This window comes from Pelophylax lessonae (assembly GCF_965119305.1).
Source record: "Pelophylax lessonae genome assembly, chromosome: 3".
Lineage (NCBI taxonomy): Eukaryota > Metazoa > Chordata > Amphibia > Anura > Ranidae > Pelophylax > Pelophylax lessonae.
In genome coordinates this window covers 574,139,843-574,159,980 of record NC_138770.1, presented here as the reverse complement: position 1 = coordinate 574,159,980, position 20,138 = coordinate 574,139,843, and the positions used below count along the sequence as shown (strand labels likewise).

Sequence of the window (20,138 nt, the reverse complement as noted above, 5' to 3'; positions counted from 1 at the left end):
AGCACCAAAGCTACATTACAATACAGCCTCTCCCAACCATAAAGAATACTGATGTCTGTGATCAGGATCTCTAGACAATATTTAAAGATTGTTATAGACTTTTGCTCTTCTAACACTTAAGTAGAGAATTAACTTTTGGGTAAATGTTTCTGCCCTAATAGAATCAAAGTGCCAAAGTGAAGACTGCCAATAATTGCAAAGCAGGGCCACACCAATCGCTCAAGAGTCAGAATAATTTAAATGTGATGTACCATCATCAAATAGGATAAATATCGCGCAACAAGCGCTTAATTAAAACTAAATAGGGGTTTCATTGCACTAACAGAACAACATCTCCATACATGGATTAGTTTAGATGAAAATTCCCTTTGAGTACATCTAGAGGCCAGTCTAGTGTTAAGTGAAGAGTTAAGTATTCTGCGCTCTACAGCTGCAGTAATTGAGAGAATTCACCCAACATATATCCTGACAGATTACTACAGAATAAGATGGGGCACACAGTGTATGGCTAGGCTTACCAACTACAGTACAGCCAACTATTCATGCATTGCAGGGAACAACAGTAACTTTAGAACTGTTGACACGGCATCACATTGCAGATCTCAACACAAATTTTTGTTTATAAGTCAAATGTGTCCCTATGGCTTGTACTGGTTTCAACGCCATGCCCTGTGCTACTTGTTTCTACAAAAACGGACTCAAGGGCAGCTTCCTGATCTTCCAACGTGGCTACGGATGATACTGCGCTCAGGGATGGGTTGTTGGGGAAAGCTTGCGGTTCCTGTTTTTTCTCAGCCTCTCCGGCTTTGCGTCCTCTTCTTTTGCCAAGGATTTTGATGTAGTTGGCAGGAACAAAACCTGTAGTTTGCCCATCCAAGCTTCCAAGCAGCCAGCCTCTTAGGTTAGGTTGTTTTTCTGAAAATAAGCACAGGTTATAAAGGTCACATTCTTGAGAACATTAACTATTGAATCAAACCCTTTACTAGTTAGTGTACAAAGGGAAAAATAATCACTTAACATAGTAAACTATCTATCCTGTTAGCGGAAGTGTAGATCAGCAGACACCTCTCTTTCCCATCTTATGACAGAGATGATCACTGGTGGCCATCAAGTAGTCATGCAAGACACAGCAAAAATCAGTAGACAAGGGGACCTGGGAACAGAAACTCTGACGCAGGGTGGGAAGGATGAATAATCCTGGAAAATAACATATCCCTATGCCATGTTGGGAATGCCGTTTTATCAATGTATTTATTATTTTGATCATTAATCACCCTCTGATCCTCTTTTCTATGTGAGCAGCCCATATAAATATGGCAACCCTATGACAGACAGAAAGTGAAAACATTGCAAGAGCATACAAACTACCACCAGCATCCATTACACTTTCTTTCTGCTACTAGAAAGATAAGGGGGAGAAGATGTAAAAAAAAATGAATTACCTTTGGGAGCCAGGTTTAGCATGTCACCAGCATTGAAAGAAATCTCCTCATCTGAAGTAGCTGCAAAGTCATATTCTGCTCTTCCCACAACATGGTCACCTTCCCCACTTGCCCAGTTCAGGTTTTCTAGTGAAGAAAGAAGAGTAACTAAGGGCACTTTCAAAGTGGCTAAGACAACATCAAAGCCCATTAGTTATGGTTGAGGAAACCCTAAAACAAGTAAATCTCAACATAATTTAATCTTGTGTGGCCATCACCTAGAAATAATAAAATAATTAAGTTACTGCTTCTTTAAAGTGGAAGTATAGTCAAATACTAACCAAGCCTAAACCTACTAATATATAAACATTTGTAAAAAATAATAAAAAAATAAATAAACTACTGAAAACACACCATCCACTGCCCTACTGACCGTTTTTTTGGGTAGGGTAAGTTTATATTTTGACAGTAATATTTGTTTCATTTTATTTTTAAGTTTTCCATACTATTTAGTAAGGCTCTGCTAATTAATCTCTTTAAACAAATAAGGGCACTAAACCCCGGTGATCTTAAATCTCTTATATGCTGTTCAGGTAGATCTCCACCACTCAAAGGCTTTCTACCCCTGCTGTAAAGGAAAGAAATCTAAACTTACTTATGCTGAAAGTGATCCGATCCGGGCACACGATCGCTCCAGCGGCTGGCTTCAGTGAAAAGGAGAGACCACCGACAGCAGCTGCAGAGCCTGGGCGATAATGTCACCGATAGGCTTACTTACCATGGGTAATCGATTGTCTGGTGTCCCTCCTCTACAGTGAAGCCAAAGCCGAACATGTGACCGGACCGAAGGTTAATTAGGGTTCAATTAGGTTTAAAAAGACCCAATTCAAAGTTAGAATGCAAGGTACAGAGTAATCTTTGGGATTGAAGTGCCTGTGTTCACTCAAGGTAAAAAAAGTTTTCAGGTGCAATTTTATATCTTCATGGAAAAGGAAGCGGGTTTTCTTGCTTTACCAAGGTAGGAATCACTGACTCTGAAACCACTATCTCGTAAGAAGTGGGTTTCAACAGCCATGCAGTAGAAGCCAAAGACTAAGAAGTAGGATGGAATACAGGGACTTGAGATAGCAGATCTGGTCTGCTGGAAAAAAAGGCAAAAGTCACCTGCTAAAAGTCTGGGTATGTCTGTATACCAGGTTCTTCTGGGCTAGTTTCCTGCAATTAGAATCATCGTTTTCCTCTTTTGCTCTATTTTTTTGAGCAGACTAGGCAGGACTTGGATTGGAGTGAAGACATACATGAGCCTAAACTGAGACCAGGGGATTGTCAAGGCATCTCATCTGATGCTAGAGCATTAGAATCTCTGGTCCTGGCAACAAATATAGGAAGTTTGTTGTTAAATATGGAGGCTAGGATGGCCAGATCCGGAATCCCCCATTTTCGGCATATCCAATTGAAAACATATGAATGAAGGGTCCATCCCCCTTGATCCAGGTGAAGGTGGCTGAGATAATCCGCTTTCTAGTTGTCCACTCATGGGATGTGGACCACAAAGATCATTTGATATTACTTTTCTGTCTAAGAGATAATTTGGTTTTCTTTCTTCAAGGCAGCCACACTCCTGGTGTCCCCTGGATGGTTGATGCAGGACAACTGCTGTGGCAACGTCTGACTGCACCCTTATTGGGTGGCCCTTCAGAAGGGCGCTCCGGTGCTGCAGGGCCAACCTGATTGCTCCTAGCTCCAAGATGTTGATGGGAAGCTTAATGTCTCTCAATAACCATGTTCTATGGACTGTTAGGGATTGGAACGCTCCTCGCCCGACTAAGAGACTTGCATCTGTTTTAATAACTTTCCAGTAACAGGGAAGGAAGGACTTTCCCATTGTTAGGTGGTGTTCCCCAAGACAGGAAGTTCCTTGCTTGGCTGGACAGGAGTATTGGCAAATTGAGAAAAGGCCAGGCCAACAAGATTTTTTGTTTGAGTTCTTGAACGGAACTGGGTGAATGATACTGCTTTAAAGGATGCTACCATTAGGATAAGGAAATTCTCATGGAGAATCTCAATGTGGAATGTTTCTTGGATCCCAAGTCTTGAGCATGTTATTTTCTGGTAGAAAGACCTTTGCTTGAGAGGTGTCGAGAACCAGACCCAAGTATTCCAGGCAAAGGGAAGGCTGGAAAGCAGATTTGGTAAAACGACCTGTGACCTGTGCTGTATGATTAAGATAGTGTGCTTATTTGCAAAATGGGGTGAAACTTTCTTACTATATGTATATAGTAAGAGTATAGTATAAATAGCTAGTAGAGGGACAAAGACCTGGCAGTACCAAGGGCAATAAAGGGGTATGCGGGTGGTAGAGGATCAGAAGAATTGCAGTTGCCCCAATGTCATGTGATCACATGCTGCAGTAGAGTGCAGCATCCTCCTTCAGTCTGCTGAAAAATAATAGGGCAAAGACTGGAAAATTCTCACTGCACATCACATCTAACATTAAGTACAAGTAAAAGCTATTACATTTGTGTAGACAATGGTTATGGAGCAGTAAGTATTTTGTATTTTCCACCCTGATACCTAATATTCCCCTGGAAACGCAGAGCAAACACACTCCCAAATCACTTCCTGGGTTCTGGTTTTAATACAACTATGGCATAGGATATATTTTGTGTTTTTTTTCCCACCTATACAGTATTCTAGCAAGATCAACTTTTAATACCTTTCATGAAATTTATAAAAAGTCACACAGAGTTGTAAACGCTGCACTCTATAATTGCTCATTTCCTATTTACCTTCAGTACTTTCTTCATTGCCCGAAGACAGCAACTTCCAGATGAGGTAGGGGCCACCGAGGATGACAGCAAAGAATAGGAAAATTGGCCATGACTTGGCTGAGTTGGTTGCATCATTCTCTGAGCCAAGGCGAGCCACAGTGCCTGCACTCTCAGTCCACAAATCCTCATTCTCCGAACCTCTCCGTAGACCTAGAAGTCTCTGCAAACGTCGGTACAGGAACCTGATCGTTCTGACCAGTGCAAATGCAGAAAACACTTTCGTAAAGTGAACCTTTAGCCGAGAGAAGTGGTTTGCCACATCTAGAACTGCTCTGAAGCTATTATAAACAGCTGAGAAAGTCGCGTCCATCATCATGCTTACTGAGGCAAAAGCTTGAACGATGCTTTCGATGGACTGGAACGCACCGCGGCTGCTTTCTTCAGCTTGACGGACAAATCTGCTGGGAGTCGCATCATCCGTCTGGAATCGGTTATAACCAAGCGCATTGCCGTAGCCATAGCTGTATGGGCTGTAGCCACCGTATAAGGAACTGCCGTATGAGCCATAAGAGCCAAAACCAGGCGAAAAAGAACTGTATCCAGGTCGGTAGGTATTAAGTGAACTTGTTCTGGTTTGCTGAGAAGGTCTGGGTAGTACAGGTGGTGGAACCCTGGTAAGAGCTGGCTGTCCTGGCCTGGTTATAGTGGTCCTCAAATCAGCCGATCTAAAAAAAAAAAAAAAAAAAAAAAAAAATGTAACAAAAAAGTCAAAGTTCTCACAATTATATTATCGGTTTATGCTTTTCCCTGGAAACATACAAGCACATTTAGGCGTTGTTTAGATTTGCAGTTATGGGTGGGGCTGCATTTTTACCAGCCCCCTTAGGCTTCAAGAGCCATGGATAGGAGTGCACACGTCACAGCCACGGTGCTTTGCAAAAATGATGCCTGTTAACAATTATCCCCCCTTGAATGGGTTGCACTAAGCAAACAGTTCTGGCTGCTGAATACGACCACTCCATAAAGCGGTGGTAAAATCCCCTTTGTGATTTTTTTACCTGTAGGTAAAGTAAGCATCACCTAAACGTGCATTTTGGAGATAGTCATCCTGGGTGCTGCCAGTGACATCACTGGCGCATGTGCTCTGAAGGTCCAGCATACCTTTCTGGAACGTCAGAGCTTTGTGCCGGAATCGAGGGCTCCTGGGAGCGTTGTCATCGCGGCTCCGCCCAATCAGACAGCTAGAGTGCGCAAACCCAGAAGAAAGACTGGGGGAAAATGTCAGTTCTCTCAGTGGTGACAGCGTGCCGCTCGAGGGCTTCATTATACGGTATTTCATAATGTGCTAGTATGCGATGCATATGACATTGTCTTACAGGTGTTTTTTTTTTTTTTTTTTTTTTTTAAACCAGCTGCAGTTTACAACCGATTCAAAGCGGAACTTTAGGCCAAAAATAAAAATGAGTGAGCAGACAGGAATTAAAATCATTTACCTGTCTGCCTCTGTACAGTGAGCTGTGCACGCGCAGCTCACTGTACAAATTTCGCAATGCTGAATCTGACTAAACTCCTGTGCATGCATGGGAGTGACTTGATCCCTGCCCGGGCAATGAAAGCGGGCGGCGATTAAGTTCTGGAAGCCAGCTTCCCAAAGAGGTCAGCGGCCATGTGGGGAGCTTTGGGATGCCACATAGCTGGAGCTGAGGCGAGTATAGTTCTGCTTTAACCATTCCACAACCGTGTACAATGCACAAAGTTTTGGCATGCTGGTGTGCCTATTTAGGGGTGAAAACAAGTGCTAAGGAGGGGATATAACCACCTGTCAAAGACCCTCCGAAAAGCAATTCATCACAGGTCACTCTATAAAGGGTGATGCCAGGTTAACCACTTGCCGTCCAGCTACAGTGTATATACCGCGGCAGGTCGGCTTGATTGCACGAAACGACGTACCTGTACGTTGTTTCATGCAATAGCCAGAGGGGGCGCACGCACCCCGCCGGAGGCGCAATCACGCACTGATTGGCCACAGAGGGAGCCAATCAGCAGGTCCGCCGGCCACCCGCGATCACTCCCCAGAGAGGTGGAATTGCGGTCTGCCGATGTAAACAAGGCTGGCCGCCGTTCTGTCAGGATTGAACACAGTAACCTTGTGTTCCTGCTAAGAAACAAGGATCTCTGGGTTCATCCAGTGAGTTGATCCCCCACACAGTAGAAACCATCCCCTAGGGACACATTTAACCCTTTGATCACCCTTGGTGTTAACCCCTTCCATGCCAGTGTTATTCGTATAGTAACAGTGCATATTTTTAGCACTGATTACTGTAATAATGTCACTGGTTCCCAAAAAAGTGTCAGAGGTCTGATTTGTCCGCTGCAATGTCGCAGTCTTCCTAAAAATTGCTGATAGCCGCCATCACTAGTAAATAAAAATGCCATAAAAATATTGCATTGTTTGTAGACGCAATAACTTTTGCACAAACCAATCAATACACGCTTATTGGGGTTTTATTTTACCAAAAAAATATGTAGCAGAATACATATTGGCCTAAATTGATGAATTACATGTTTTACATTTTTTTTATTGGATGTGTTTTATAGCAGAAAGTAAAAAATATATTTTTTTTTTTTCAAAATTGTCGGTCTTTGTTTATAGCGTAAAAAAATTAAAACTGCAGAGGTGCTCAACCACCAAAAGAAAGCTCAAATTGTAGGAAAAAAGGACATCAATTTTATTTGGGTACATCGTCGCACGATTGCACAATTGTCATCTAAATTAACGCAGTGCCGTATCGCAAAAAATTACCTGGCAAGGGGGGTAAAACCTTCCAGTCCAGAAGTGGTTAAACAAGTCCTAAAGAATAACCAGATAATTGGCAAACAATTATAAAGGTAACTACATAGTTGCTGTTAGGCTTCATATCACAAAGGATTTCCAAGAAAGATTTCCTTTACCTCCCTACTGGTTATTGTAGTAAAATCACTAGTAGGGGCGAACATCCTAGTGTTTAGTTGGTTCACACACAATGCTGCTAAACCCTACGAACTGTCATTAGACAATGGAAATCATAGGCAAAAGGCAGAGAGATGATCAGAGCCTCTCTGTACCTTGTGATCACTGGGATGGCAAATCGCAGTGATCACAGTGAGTGTTTACAATGGAAAGCCCACCCATGGGAAAGCCCACCCCCTCCCTCTCACAATGGAGAAAGTGAGAATTTGCAAACTAATCCAAGAAGATTGACATTTTGTATATTCTTATGCAAATAAAGTATACATTTTCATCAAAAAATCCAGGAAGATTAAGGTGGTTAAAAGGAAACGTTTAGAAATATACTCTGCAATAACTTTAGCAGGACAGCTAGTGGCTGTGCGAGTTCTGAGCTTTTATCTGAAATCAGAGTGATAAGACAACCTGTCCTTACAGTCAGTGCTGGAAAAGATAAGAGAATTTAATAAGTAACTATGGCAGTCATCATTCGCCATTCCATCTCAGCATGACCAATATGTATAAAACTTAACTCTGCAATAAAGTGTACATGCAGCTAGAACTTTGTTTTGATTATAGAGTATGGAAGGGATTTCTGATGTCTGTGTCCTGCTGACCTTTTTCTTCACTTCCTGTCTTGGAGATAGAACAGGAAGTGGTAGAAAATCTACCCAGGGCGGGGATAACTCCATCTATGACAGTTGTTACCATGACATTGGTCTCTATTGGAAGAACTCCCCTTATAACAGTTCTTTAGGATGTCCCCTACTTTCTGTTTTAGAGACAATGGTCATAAGGACAAAGAGGGAGTAATCTCTGCAGCAAGAACACAGAATGAGGGCTCATTCACACAGCTGATTTAGTCTGTACACTGCCAAGAACCAGCATTTCTCTGCAACAGGTATGTACAGAGTGTAAGATCAGCTGTGACAAGCAACTTATACAAATTAAATACCGGTGCAGTGGCTATTTGCATGCAACCACACACCTGAGTGGGGACAGATGGGTAGCCTTGGTAACAGCCATAAAAAAAAAAAAAAAAAAAAAACAACTTTTCCTTTACATATATTTTATTGTAAACCTTTAAATATTGCTATTAGTGAATGGCTCTAGAACAGCAGTGTTGGATACATAAGAACATTAAAGTAGAAGTTCCGCTTTAAGCACTCCTCTGCCACATTTGACATGTCATTTTTTGAGGGCGGGTACCTAGTTTTGACAGGTACGGCTCCCAGGCGATCCAAGCGGAAGTTCTCTTCTCCTCCTCTCTCCCTGCAATCTTCTGGGACATGTTATAGGTCCCAGAAGCCTGCTGGACCATTCAGCAGGCGCAGCGCAAGTTGCGCATGCGCACCTGGCTATGAAGCCGTCACAGCCGGGTGAACACAGTTGAAATGCCAATGCTGGGGAGAGGAGAGGGAGAGTTGAGATGGTTCATGTAACTACATCGCTGGATCTTGGGACAGAGTGTGTGTGTGTGTGTGTTTGTTTGTTTAATAAAAAGTACACAAAAAGTTTAGCTGCTGACTTTTAGTCCCCGTTCACACTGGGGCGACCTGTGAGGCGACCTGGTCGCCTTCCATAGGGAAGCTGCGGACCCGTTCTAATAGGAGCGACACAAGTCGCTCCGACTTAGAAAAAGGGTCCGGAGCTTCTTTGGGCGACCCGGAGCGACATAGACTTCAATGTTATGAAGTCCGTGGCGGCAGCTCCGAGGTCGCGGCGCGCTGCTCGCACCGCGACCTCGGAGGTCGCCCCTGGAAGTCGGATCGCCCCAGTGTGAACGGGGCCTTAAGGTCCGGTTCACACTTATGCGATGCGGGAAGGCTGCGAATCTGCAGCCTGTTCCCGCATTGCACACGCACCCCCGGCAGTTCACACTGCCATATGCGATACGCTGGGGGTGTCAATGTAATCTTAACGACACCCCCAGTTTGATCGCATATCGCAGTGCAATCGTGCAGTTCGCACAGGATCGGATCGCACAAGTGTGAACCGCTGTGCTATCCGATCCTGATGCGGCTTCCAAAAAGGGTCCTGTGCGTGTTTGCTGCGGCGCGAATTTAGCCATACAAAGTGTATGGCTAAACTCGCACCGCACAGCCGATCGCATGTAATGAAGGAGCAGTCCGACATTACATGCGAACCCCGCACATGTGTGAACCGGGGCTAATGAACACGAAAACGACTGAAGCTCCTCTTTATGGCTAATTAAGGCTCAGTTTATACTTGCGGTTGGGGGAAGGGGGTGGGGGGATGTGTGGTTGAGCTGTGTTTGTGCCACCTGCCCCTTAAAGAGGTTGTAAATTAAAAAAAAAAAAAAACCCTGTAAGACAAAGGCATAATGAGCTAGTATGCATCGCATACTAGCTCATTATGAAATACTTACCTTAGGACGAAGCCTCCGCAGTGCCGCCCGCTCACCAGTGACACGGGTGACCTGTTCCGCCATTCTGCTTCCTGGTTTGCACCCTCCGGCCATCGGATTGGCCGGAGGCACGATAACATCACTCCCGCGCATGCACACGGGAGCCGCTGTCCAGGGCACAGGGCTCTAAAGGAACGGCACGGGTGGCCGTTCCTTCAGAGCGCATGCGCCAATGACGTCACTGGCTGCATGAAAAGTAAATATCTCCTAAACAGTGCAAGTTTAGTAGATATTTACAGTACCTATAGGTAAGCCTCATTATAGGCTTACAACCTCTTTAAGCTGTCATAGGCAGTGGAAGGAGATGTTTATATGCTGTGGCAAAGTTCACCCAACATGTAGCGATTGGTGGGCGACACATTCAAATAAATGGGGAAGTGCCACAAACATCCCCACAACTGCACAATTGTTGCCAAAAAGGGGGTTGAAACAGGTAGTTAGGAGGAGTCGCATCGCTTCCTCACCACCTGTCAGTAGCCTCTGGAGCGTGATCCGAATGTGGATCGGACTTCAAAAGCAAGGGAGATTTAGATGCACGTCTTAGGCCTGGCTCACACCTATATAGGTTGATGGGTTTTACATTTTTCCACACGTGTTTCTGATGCGTTTTTGGGAGGCGTTTGTTGTCTCGCAGGAGAAACCAGTAAAGACACAGCAGAAACATCAAAAACACAAGCACTGCGTTTTTGATGCATTTCTACTGAAGTCAATGGAACCAAAAATTCAACCTGTTGCTGGCAAAAAGTCCCTGACCCTTTCCAAAAAAACACACTGGGGGAAAACGCACAGATGTGAACATGACCTATAGGAAACCATGGTAAATGGATTGTAGTGCATTTCTGCAAAACTGAAAACACATAGGTGTGAACCAAGCCTAAATCTACCCTTAAGCTGTTGTGTTTTCAAGCGGTAGTAAAGCTTCTAAAAAAAGGTTTTTAATAAGTTTCCACCTGCAAGGTAATATCATAATGTTCTGGTATGCACTGCATACTAGCACATTAGCAAATACTTGCCTTAAAAAGAAGCCCTCCAGCGGCATGCTGTCTCCACTGACAGGTCTTCCATCTTCACCCGGTCTTACTTCTGGGTTCACAGGCTCCATCTGTCTGACTGGCCAGGCACATGAAAGAGCTCTAAAAGGTACAGCATGGATATGCCGTTCTTTCAGAGCGCATTTGCAGTGTTTCTGATGTGCTTGCTACAGGTATTAGGCTCGGTTCACACTGCCGCCACTTGGGATCCGACTTGAGACCTCCAAGTCACATGACCAGTGAAATCCCATGTTAATCAATAAGAGCTGTCTTAAAGCGGAACTTTACCTATAACAACCTAATAAAAAAAAATTGTTCTTTAGCAAAGAACATAGATTCTAAATGAATAATTATGCTACCAAAATAAGTGTGTGCTGTAACATTGTTTCTTCTTGCTGGAGACTACCATTTTGTCAAAGCCCAAAAACCCCAAACAGCAGTAAAATCATAAAGCAGAACTAAACCCATTAAAGTGGAAGTAAACCCATTGATTTAACAGTTTCAAAAAACAGTTACATTTTCGGCATGCCGGAATTGCTATCTGTCACATTGGTTGTGCTCTCAACCAAACTGTCAAACCATCCAATGTTTGGTGTCATAACTGATCACATGTGCGGCATCATGAAAGTTGAAGAATAAACAGAGTCCAAAATGGCAGCTCCCTTGGCTGAAAATGATAGGAGGGTTTACTTCCACTTGAATTTAAAGTGGAGTTCCGGCCACAAAAAAAAAATTTCAATGAAAACACCCCCGGGACAGTCAGGGCTAGTACATTCCACAATGGATTGCCTCTGTACTGTCCAGGGTCGCACTTAACTTTTAGAAGAAATACTTACCTTGAAAATTTCTTCTCCAGCACTGCCATCTCAGGTGTGGGCAGCTGAAGCCAGCGCGTCCTCTTCTGCGTCCTCTTCCGTGTCCTCTTCTCCCAGAATGCACCTGCACCGGCCCTGCTCGTCACTTCCGGTGCGCGCACGTCATCCCTCCACAGCTTCTGGGCATGGCCAGAAGCTGTTTAGCAGGGAATGAGGCGCCGCACCAAAACTGACGAGCGGGGCCAGTGCAGGCGCATTGATTCCTGGGAGCGATGACGTTCAGCTCCCAGGAATCAATGCAAAGAGGAAGTGACGACGCGGGCCGCGGCCGCAGAGGGAGGAAGTGGAAGAAAGGTGAGTATATTTTTCTGCAATAACAAGGTAAGTAAAAAAAAAATAAAAAATCATAATTATTTATTTCTTTTTCAGGTGACTAGAAGCAAGCGGATGGCCCAAAATCAGCTATGTGAATTTTGTGGCCGGAACTCCGCTTTAAGTTTCAAAAAAATCTGTTACATTTCTGGATTGCCAACTGTCACATTTCCTTGTGAACCAAACTGTCAAACCATAAAATGGCTGGTGTCATAACTGATCACATGTGCAGCACCCATTGCAGTTTGCATTTTAAACTCTACAGCTCTGGAAGGTTTTACCCCCTTCCGGACCAGGCCATGTTTTGCGATACGGCACTACTTTGCTTTAACTGACAATTGTGCGGTAAATTCGGTCGTGCGCCGCTGTACCCAAATAAAATTTTTTTTCCCCCCACAAATAGCTTTCTTTTGGTGGTATTTGCTCACCTCTGCGTTTTTTATGTTTTGCGCTACAATAAAAAAAATCCTAATAAGTGTATATTGATTGATTTGCGCAAAAGTTATAGCATCTACAAACTATGGGATTCCTTTATGGACTTTTTATTGTTTGTATTAGTAATGGCGGCAATCAGCATTTATTAGCGGGACTGCGACATTGCGGTGGACAAATATGACACTAAGTGGCACTTTTTGGGGACCAGTGACACGAATACAGTGATAAGTGCTAAAAAAAAAAAAAAAAAATGCACTGTTACTGTATAAATGACACTGGCAGGGAAGGGGTTAACACCAGGGGTGATCAAGGGGTTAAGTTTGCACCTATATAGTGCTTTCTAACTGTGGGGGCAGTGGATGCACTAGAGGAAAAGAGATCTCCGTTTCAGCTTGGCGGAAACACAAGATTTGTCTTTTCCTCCCTGACAGAACAGCAGTCAGCCTTGTTTACATAGGCAGACTGCCATTCTGTCATTCCTCGGAACGATCGGCGGGTCCAATCACAGCGGAAGTGGCGCTGCAGTGGCGCACGAGCGCCCCCGACATCTCCTACACAAAATCTCATACATGTAAGGGATTTTGTGCAGCCGGTCTGCATTGCCGCAGTATATAGGCGGTGGGCGGTCTGGAACTGGTTAAACAAAAGCAGCGCCCTTGGCTGTAAAGGATTGGAGGGTTTAATTTGGCTTTAAGGCTGTAAGCAGATCGGCCCAGCAGTGCCTAAAAATGCCTTAAAAGGGAGAGCAACTGAGCATGTGCAGAGCAGGGTGAGACAATGTATTACTGGATTTTCAACAGTATAGACACTTATTTTAAATGTTTTACATAGATTTACCTGCAAAAGGGGTCAGCCTGAAGTGATCTAGCAGGACTTCATTTTCTAACTAAAGGTCCACTTTAACAGTTTAAAAAAACAGTTAAATTCCTGGAATATAACTGTCACATTTGCTTGTGTCCTCAACCAAACTGTCAAACCATCAAATGGCTGGTGTCATAACTTATCACACAGAAGCAGCTTCCTTGGCTGTAAAGGATGTAAAGGAGGGATTCCGCTTTAAGGCTGCCAGCAGATCGGCCTCTACAATGTGCTGAACCAGGTGAGACAGTATATTACTGGATTTTAACCATTTGACGCCGACTCCACCCAGCGCTTTAAGGGGTTGTGTATTCCGGGAGGCGGGGGCTTGTGACCATGTGACCACCGTGATTGGCTGTCACAAGATCAGTAAACTCCCAAACGCAAGTAACGATTGGGAGCTTTTCGTGAGCCACCAGTCACTGTGCAAGAGCGTGCTCCTGGCACAGCTCTATCTGTGCTAATGCACACAAAAATGCAGCCGCTCAGCACAAAGGTCTGGCCGCATATTTGCATGCGCTTGGTACCTAGGGGTTAAAAAGTATAGGCACTAATTTTTAATGTTTTACACAACTGTACCTGCAAAAGGGGCCAGCCTGAATTCATCTAGCAGGACTTCATTTTCTGACTAAACTTCCACTTCACACCAACACAACGCAAACTTGTATGCTTCGGCCTCAAGGGGTTGTACCGGGGTGATGTCTGCAGCTAGAGGCATCACACCAGTACCATTTTGTAGAGCAGACGGTCAGCTTTTCTGTGGTACCAAACAATGCGGCTAATCAGCGCCTTGACCGTTAACACAAGCAGTGGGAGGGAACATCTCCTCCCTCCCGCCGCTCCACCCAGGTCTCCTGTGCCACCTAGGGACCCAAGCCACCAGCCGGCACCTCTGACGGCTAGCTGGAGTCCCGAACAAAGCCAGATTTGGCTTTCATCGGGCCTCCGATGTAGCAACTCAGAAGCGATGTCATGACATCACTTCCGGTTACTGGATCCTTAAAGGCGACAGATAAAAAAAAAAAGACAGTATTCAAAACAGCCAAACTTGGCGTTTTGAATTTTAGGTGCAGAGGAAGAATTTGGGGTCCGATCCCACTAAAGAGTACCCGTCACTGCCTATTACTGTCACAAGGGATGTTTTCATTACTTGTGACAGCAATAAAAAAAAACAAAAAACTAATGTAAAAGGTAAAAGTTTAAAACCAAAAAATACAATAAAATAATAATAAAAAAAAAAAAAAAATGAAAGCGCCCTTTCCCTCCGTGCTCGTGCACAGAAACGAACGCATAAGGAAGCCGAGCCTGCAAATGTAAACAGTGTTTATAACACACGTGAGGTATCACCGCGATCATTAGAGCAAGAGCAATAATTCTAGCACTAGACCTCCTCTGTAACTCCAAACTGGTAACTGGTAAAACTTTTTAAAGCGTCGCCTATGGAGATTTTTATAGGTACCGTAGTTTGTTGCCATTCCATGAGAGTACACAATTCAGAGCTCAGGTCCTATGGACTTCCCTGTGGCCTGTACAGATGGTGGCATTGCTCAGGTTCTATGGACTTCTCTGTGGCCTGTACAGGTGGTGGCATTGCTCAGGTTCTATGGACTTCCCTGTGGCCTGTACAGGTGGTGGCATTGCTCAGGTCCTATGGACTTCCCTGTGGCCTGTACAGGTGGTGGCAGAGCTCAGGTTCTTTGGACTTCCCTGTGGCCTGTACAGGTGGTGGCAGAGCTCAGGTCCTATGGACTTCCCTGTGGCCTGTACAGGGGGTGGCATTGCTCAGGTCCTATGGACTTCCCTGTGGCCTGTACAGGTGGTGGCATTGCTCAGGTCCTATGGACTTCCCTGTGGCCTGTACAGGTGGTGGCATTGCCCAGGTCCTATGGACTTCCCTGTGGCCTGTACAGGGGGTGGCATTGCTCAGGTCCTATGGACTTCCCTGTGGCCTGTACAGGGGGTGGCATTGCTCAGGTTTTATGGACTTCTCTGTGGCCTGTACAGGTGGTGGCATTGCTCAGGTCCTATGGACTTCCCTGTGGCCTGTACAGGGGGTGGCATTGCTCAGGTTCTATGGACTTCCCTGTGGCCTGTACAGGTGGTGGCATTGCCCAGGTTCTATGGACTTCCCTGTGGCCTGTACAGGTGGTGGCATTGCCCAGGTTCTATGGACTTCCCTGTGGCCTGTACAGGTGGTGGCAGAGCTCAGGTTCTTTGGACTTCTCTGTGGCCTGTACAGGTGGTGGCATTGCCCAGGTTCTATGGACTTCCCTGTGGCCTGTACAGGTGGTGGCATTGCCCAGGTTCTATGGACTTCCCTGTGGCCTGTACAGGGGGTGGCATTGCTCAGGTTCTATGGACTTCTCTGTGGCCTGTACAGGTGGTGGCATTGCTCAGGTCCTATGGACTTCCCTGTGGCCTGTACAGGGGGTGGCATTGCTCAGGTTCTATGGACTTCCCTGTGGCCTGTACAGGTGGTGGCATTGCCCAGGTTCTATGGACTTCCCTGTGGCCTGTACAGGTGGTGGCATTGCCCAGGTTCTATGGACTTCCCTGTGGCCTGTACAGGTGGTGGCAGAGCTCAGGTTCTTTGGACTTCTCTGTGGCCTGTACAGGTGGTGGCAGAGCTCAGGTTCTATGGACTTCCCTGTGGCCTGTACAGATGGTGGCATTGCCCAGGTCCTATGGACTTCCCTGTGGCCTGTACAGGTGGTGGCAGAGCTCAGGTTCTATGGACTTCCCTATAGCAGTGCCCAGGCCCCAGACAGAGCCTATATGACAGGTGCACACATCCCTGTCTCTGCTCTTTGGACCTCACCCTCCAGCATGGCCGCCTTCTCCTGCCCTCTCTCCCTCCTCACACCCCCTTCCCCGAGAACCCCTCACACACTTACTGGAAAGAGCTGGCTGGGAGGCCCCCCAGGACCCTCCGGGTCTCCCACGGTTTAGGAGGAGCAGGCTGAGCCGCCATCCCGCTCTACCGCAAAGCCCATACACAGACCCAGCCAATCGACAGCCGATAACCTCTTCAGAACTATTCCGAGGCTCACCGATCACTTCGCTCACTGCCTTGCCATCCCCAGGCATTACCAGCCAAACTTCGACATTCGCCAGCCACAGACCAGACCAATCACCTGCCATACACTATCCACCAACAATTTCTCTATGCCCACAAATAATAAAGAACTCTGCATGCAGTGTTACTGATTTCAACATGTTCAACTAATCCCGGAAAGCTGCGTTTTCCTCCGCTAAAGTTACGTGGGCCCGGTGTAACGTGAAAAAACCATACCCCGTGGAGAAACCATACCCTCGTCACTTCCGGGCTGAAACAGCTGAGCAGCGCAGCAGTGCGCATGCTCAGAGCCCCGGATACATGATTGAACATTAAAGAATTAGACAAGTGCGCATGCTCGGTGGGCATGAAATTCTCACGGCACTGTGTCTAATGTAAAACTTGCGGCGCTTACATTAAAACAGCTCATCTGAAACGTAAATCATCTCCGCTCTTCGCCCTGTCACTGCCCTCATCTCCGGTAATAAATATAAAAGCGGTGGTGGGTGTATGTGATGTAAATGTGACGGCGATCGCGGCTCCGTGATCCGCTTTTATATTTATTACCGGAGATGAGGGCAGTGACAGGGCGAAGAGCGGAGATGATTTACGTTTCAGAAGAGCTGTTTTAATGTAAGCGCCGCAAGTTTAACTACCGTGAGAAATCCATACCCTCCGTAGCGGAACCGGAAGTGACGAGGGTATGGTTTTCTCACGGGTATGGATTTTTCACGGAACACCGGCCTTCTTCCTGACATCAGTGTGCGATTGGTATGGTCTTATAGTCTGCAAAGTACTTGTCCGTTCTCTTAATTCTTCCCCCGAAGGAGGAAGCACGAGTGTTTGGGTCCATGTGTTGTGTGTTCAGGGATTGAATGGATTGTGTGTGTGTGGGACTTTCCTGTGACATGGTGGTCTGTATACAGTGACTGGGCTCACAGTTCTTCTCTGCTTATTACAAAGTCTTCTCACTCTGTACATCGGCTGGGGGCCATCGAGTGTTCACTGAGCAGGTAATGGAGGAGCATCATGTGTGTGGAAGGACTGTTCCTGTATCTTCCTGTATACAAGGAGGTGTCTGTCTTCTTTGGAATACAAAATATGTAATGCAGTTCTGGACATGAGACCCTCAATAATGTGTTTAACCCCCCTTCCCCCTTAACTACTTCAGCACCCCTATCTGTTTTGCCCCCTTCCTATATAACCAGGCCACTTTTTGCTATTCCGCACCGCGCTGCTTTAACTGGTAATTGCTCGGTCATGCAACCACTGCACCAAAACAAAGTTTGTATAATTGTTTCCCCACAACTAAACCTATCTTTTAATGCTATTTGATCACCACTGAATTTTTTAATTTTTGCACTATAAAGGAAAAAGTAGCATATATTTTGAAAAAACAATATATTTTACTTTCTGCTATAAAACATATCCAATAAAAAAAATCTAATTTCTTCATACATTTAGGCCAATATGTATTCTGCTTCACGTCTTTGCTAAAAAAAAAAAAAAAAAAAAAAAAAAAAAAAATCCCAATAAGTGTATATTGATTGGTTTGTGTGAAAGTTTATAGGGTCTACAAGCCGTGGTGTGTGTGTGTGTGTGTATATATATAAAATATGTATGTGTATGTATATATATACACACACACACACACACACCCCAGAATTTTTTGTTTTTAACCTAGTAATGGAGGTGTGATCAACAACTTCTAGCGGGAGGGCGGACAATCTGACACTAACCGATACTTTGAGGGAACTGGCTAACTGCCACTGACATCTCCATTAACACTAATACAGTGATCTAATAATATACATTGGCACTGTGCCAATGACACTGGCTGGAAAGGGGTTAACATCTGGGGCAATCAAACAGTTAAATGTGCGCCTAACTATGTGTACTGTGTGGTGCTTTACTGTCAGAGCAGTAAGGATGTGGAATTCTCTTCCACAAGCAGTGGTATGAGCAGGGAGCATCGATAGTTTCAAAAAACTTTTAGATGGGCACCTTAAAGACCACAACATACAGGGGTATACACTGTACGGTTAACAGCAAACACACACACACATCATAGGTTGAACTGGATGGACTGATGTCTTTTTGTAACAAACTATGTAACTATATGTGCTCTTACTAAGGGTTGTACCACTTTTTATTCCCTGCTTTGCAAGGAAAACAAAAACCAGCACATTGCTGCTGTCAGAAGAGAGCTTTGTGTTGTTTACATACACAAAGCTCTCTCCTGTCACTTGCTCTGCTGATCGTTGGGTCCCAGCCATAGATCATTGGCCAGGAACCGGTAATCGCATGTGCTAGAACCAGAGGCAGCACAGCCGGGAGGGAGGGAGCGCACACCCCCTACCCAGAAATGCAGAATCGCATATATATATATATGCGATTATGCACAGCTAGTGTTCTGTCGATTACTGCAGATCGTCTGATATTGCCGATCATCTGGCGTGGCGTCAACATTGTACATGCGCAGATCATCAGACTCTGCCTCGCTCCTGTCTGCACATAATCGACAGAACACTGGCGAGGAGTATGTCTGCTCATATCCACATTGTATATTCTGCCCTCTCCCCCTGCAAAACTCTTTTTTATGTGTGAGGTCAATTGTCAGTGTAGTTTATTGTTCTTTGAGATTTTAAGTTAAAAGTTGCAGATGGCATGACTTCACCTATAAAGAACGTCTGATAAAAGTGGGTTATTAGGAATAATGTGACCCCCAACACCTCCCCCTCCCTTAAATGAATCCGATGGTCTGCACTAACACTCAGCCAAACACATGTTTGCGCTGTGGAAAGGGGGCTCATTTACTTTAGCGGTTGGGGGGAGGTAAAACCACGCAATTGAGCTGTGTTTATTGCTTCTCAACCTTGAAACACAGCAGCTGGGGGTCTACACATGCAATGACTGTGGCAGGGATTACACCCCCTGTTGCGTTCTGCGCACCTATACCGTACACGACCTATTCATGAGAATGGGGGCGTGTTGTACCTTCCCCACAGCCGTGCTCAAACACACAGGGTGGTAGTCCGGCATTGAGGGCTTGTTCACACAGCCGCTTATTGCCGTGTACAGAGCGAGGCAGAATCTGACAATTTCTGCCGTGAACAGAGTGAGGCATATTCTGACGGTCAGATTCTGCCATCGCCATTTGTAGATCGTCGGATAATGCTCCTGACTATCTGCGCATGCGAAGTGTTGACCTCACAGCAACCGATGGGCCGATCAGCTGGAGTGATGTCACTACTGCACATGGGCAGGCATTATCCAATGATCTGCAGTATTCTACAGAACACCGGCCCTTGCTGTAGTAGCAAAACTACAGTGCCCAGTGTGGTCTTTAAGGTGCCCATCTAATAGTTTTTTGAAACTATCGATGCTCCCTGCTCATACCACTGCTTGTGGAAGAGAATTCCACATCCTTACTGCTCTGACAGTAAAGCACCACACAGTACACATAGTTAGGCACACATTTAACCATTTGATCACCCCTGATGTTAACCTTTTTCCAGCCAGTGTCATTAGTACATTGACAGTGTATATTTTTAGCACTGATCACTGTATTGATGTCGCTGGTTCCCAAAAAAGTGTCACTTATGCCCCGTACACACGTGCAGATTATCTGAAGACTTTTGTCTGCAGACTTACCAAAACCATATAATATGAGGTCAAACCTAAACACTTTCAATTTGTATGCAATCCGGCAGGCCCTTGCACTACATAGAAAAGGTAAATCTGACGACAAAAGTCTGCAGATAATCTGCACGTGTGTACGGGGCATTATGCCCCATACACACGTGCAGATTATCTGCAGACTTTTGTCTGCAGACTTACCAAAACCATATAATATGAGGTCAAACCTAAACACTTTCAATTTGTATGCAATCAGGCAGGCCCTTGCACTACATAGAAAAGGTAAGTCTGAAGACAAAAGTCTGCAGATAATCTGCACGTGTGTAT

The 20,138-nt window shown here is 45.2% G+C and overlaps 2 protein-coding genes across 2 annotated transcripts in view; one reads left to right on the top strand and one right to left on the bottom strand.

Annotated features, from left to right (window-relative positions):
- Window positions 1-474: 474 nt before the first annotated feature.
- PEX13 (peroxisomal biogenesis factor 13) lies at window positions 475-16,220 on the bottom strand. The gene is made up of 4 exons (XM_082251430.1): window positions 16,012-16,220; window positions 4,211-4,917; window positions 1,443-1,568; window positions 475-915 (listed from the first exon to the last, which is right to left on the bottom strand). Exons 1-4 carry the CDS (start codon window positions 16,086-16,088, stop codon window positions 620-622), a joined length of 1,206 nt encoding a protein of 401 aa, XP_082107556.1. The 5' UTR covers window positions 16,089-16,220; the 3' UTR covers window positions 475-619.
- Window positions 16,221-16,972: 752 nt separating this feature from the next.
- The window catches only part of PUS10 (pseudouridine synthase 10), a 176,750-nt gene continuing 173,584 nt past the window's right edge, over window positions 16,973-20,138 (top strand). Inside the window, exon 1 of the mRNA XM_082251355.1 lies at window positions 16,973-17,185. The gene's annotated coding sequence lies outside the window, so the exon portion shown is untranslated. The remainder of the gene's footprint in view (window positions 17,186-20,138) is intronic.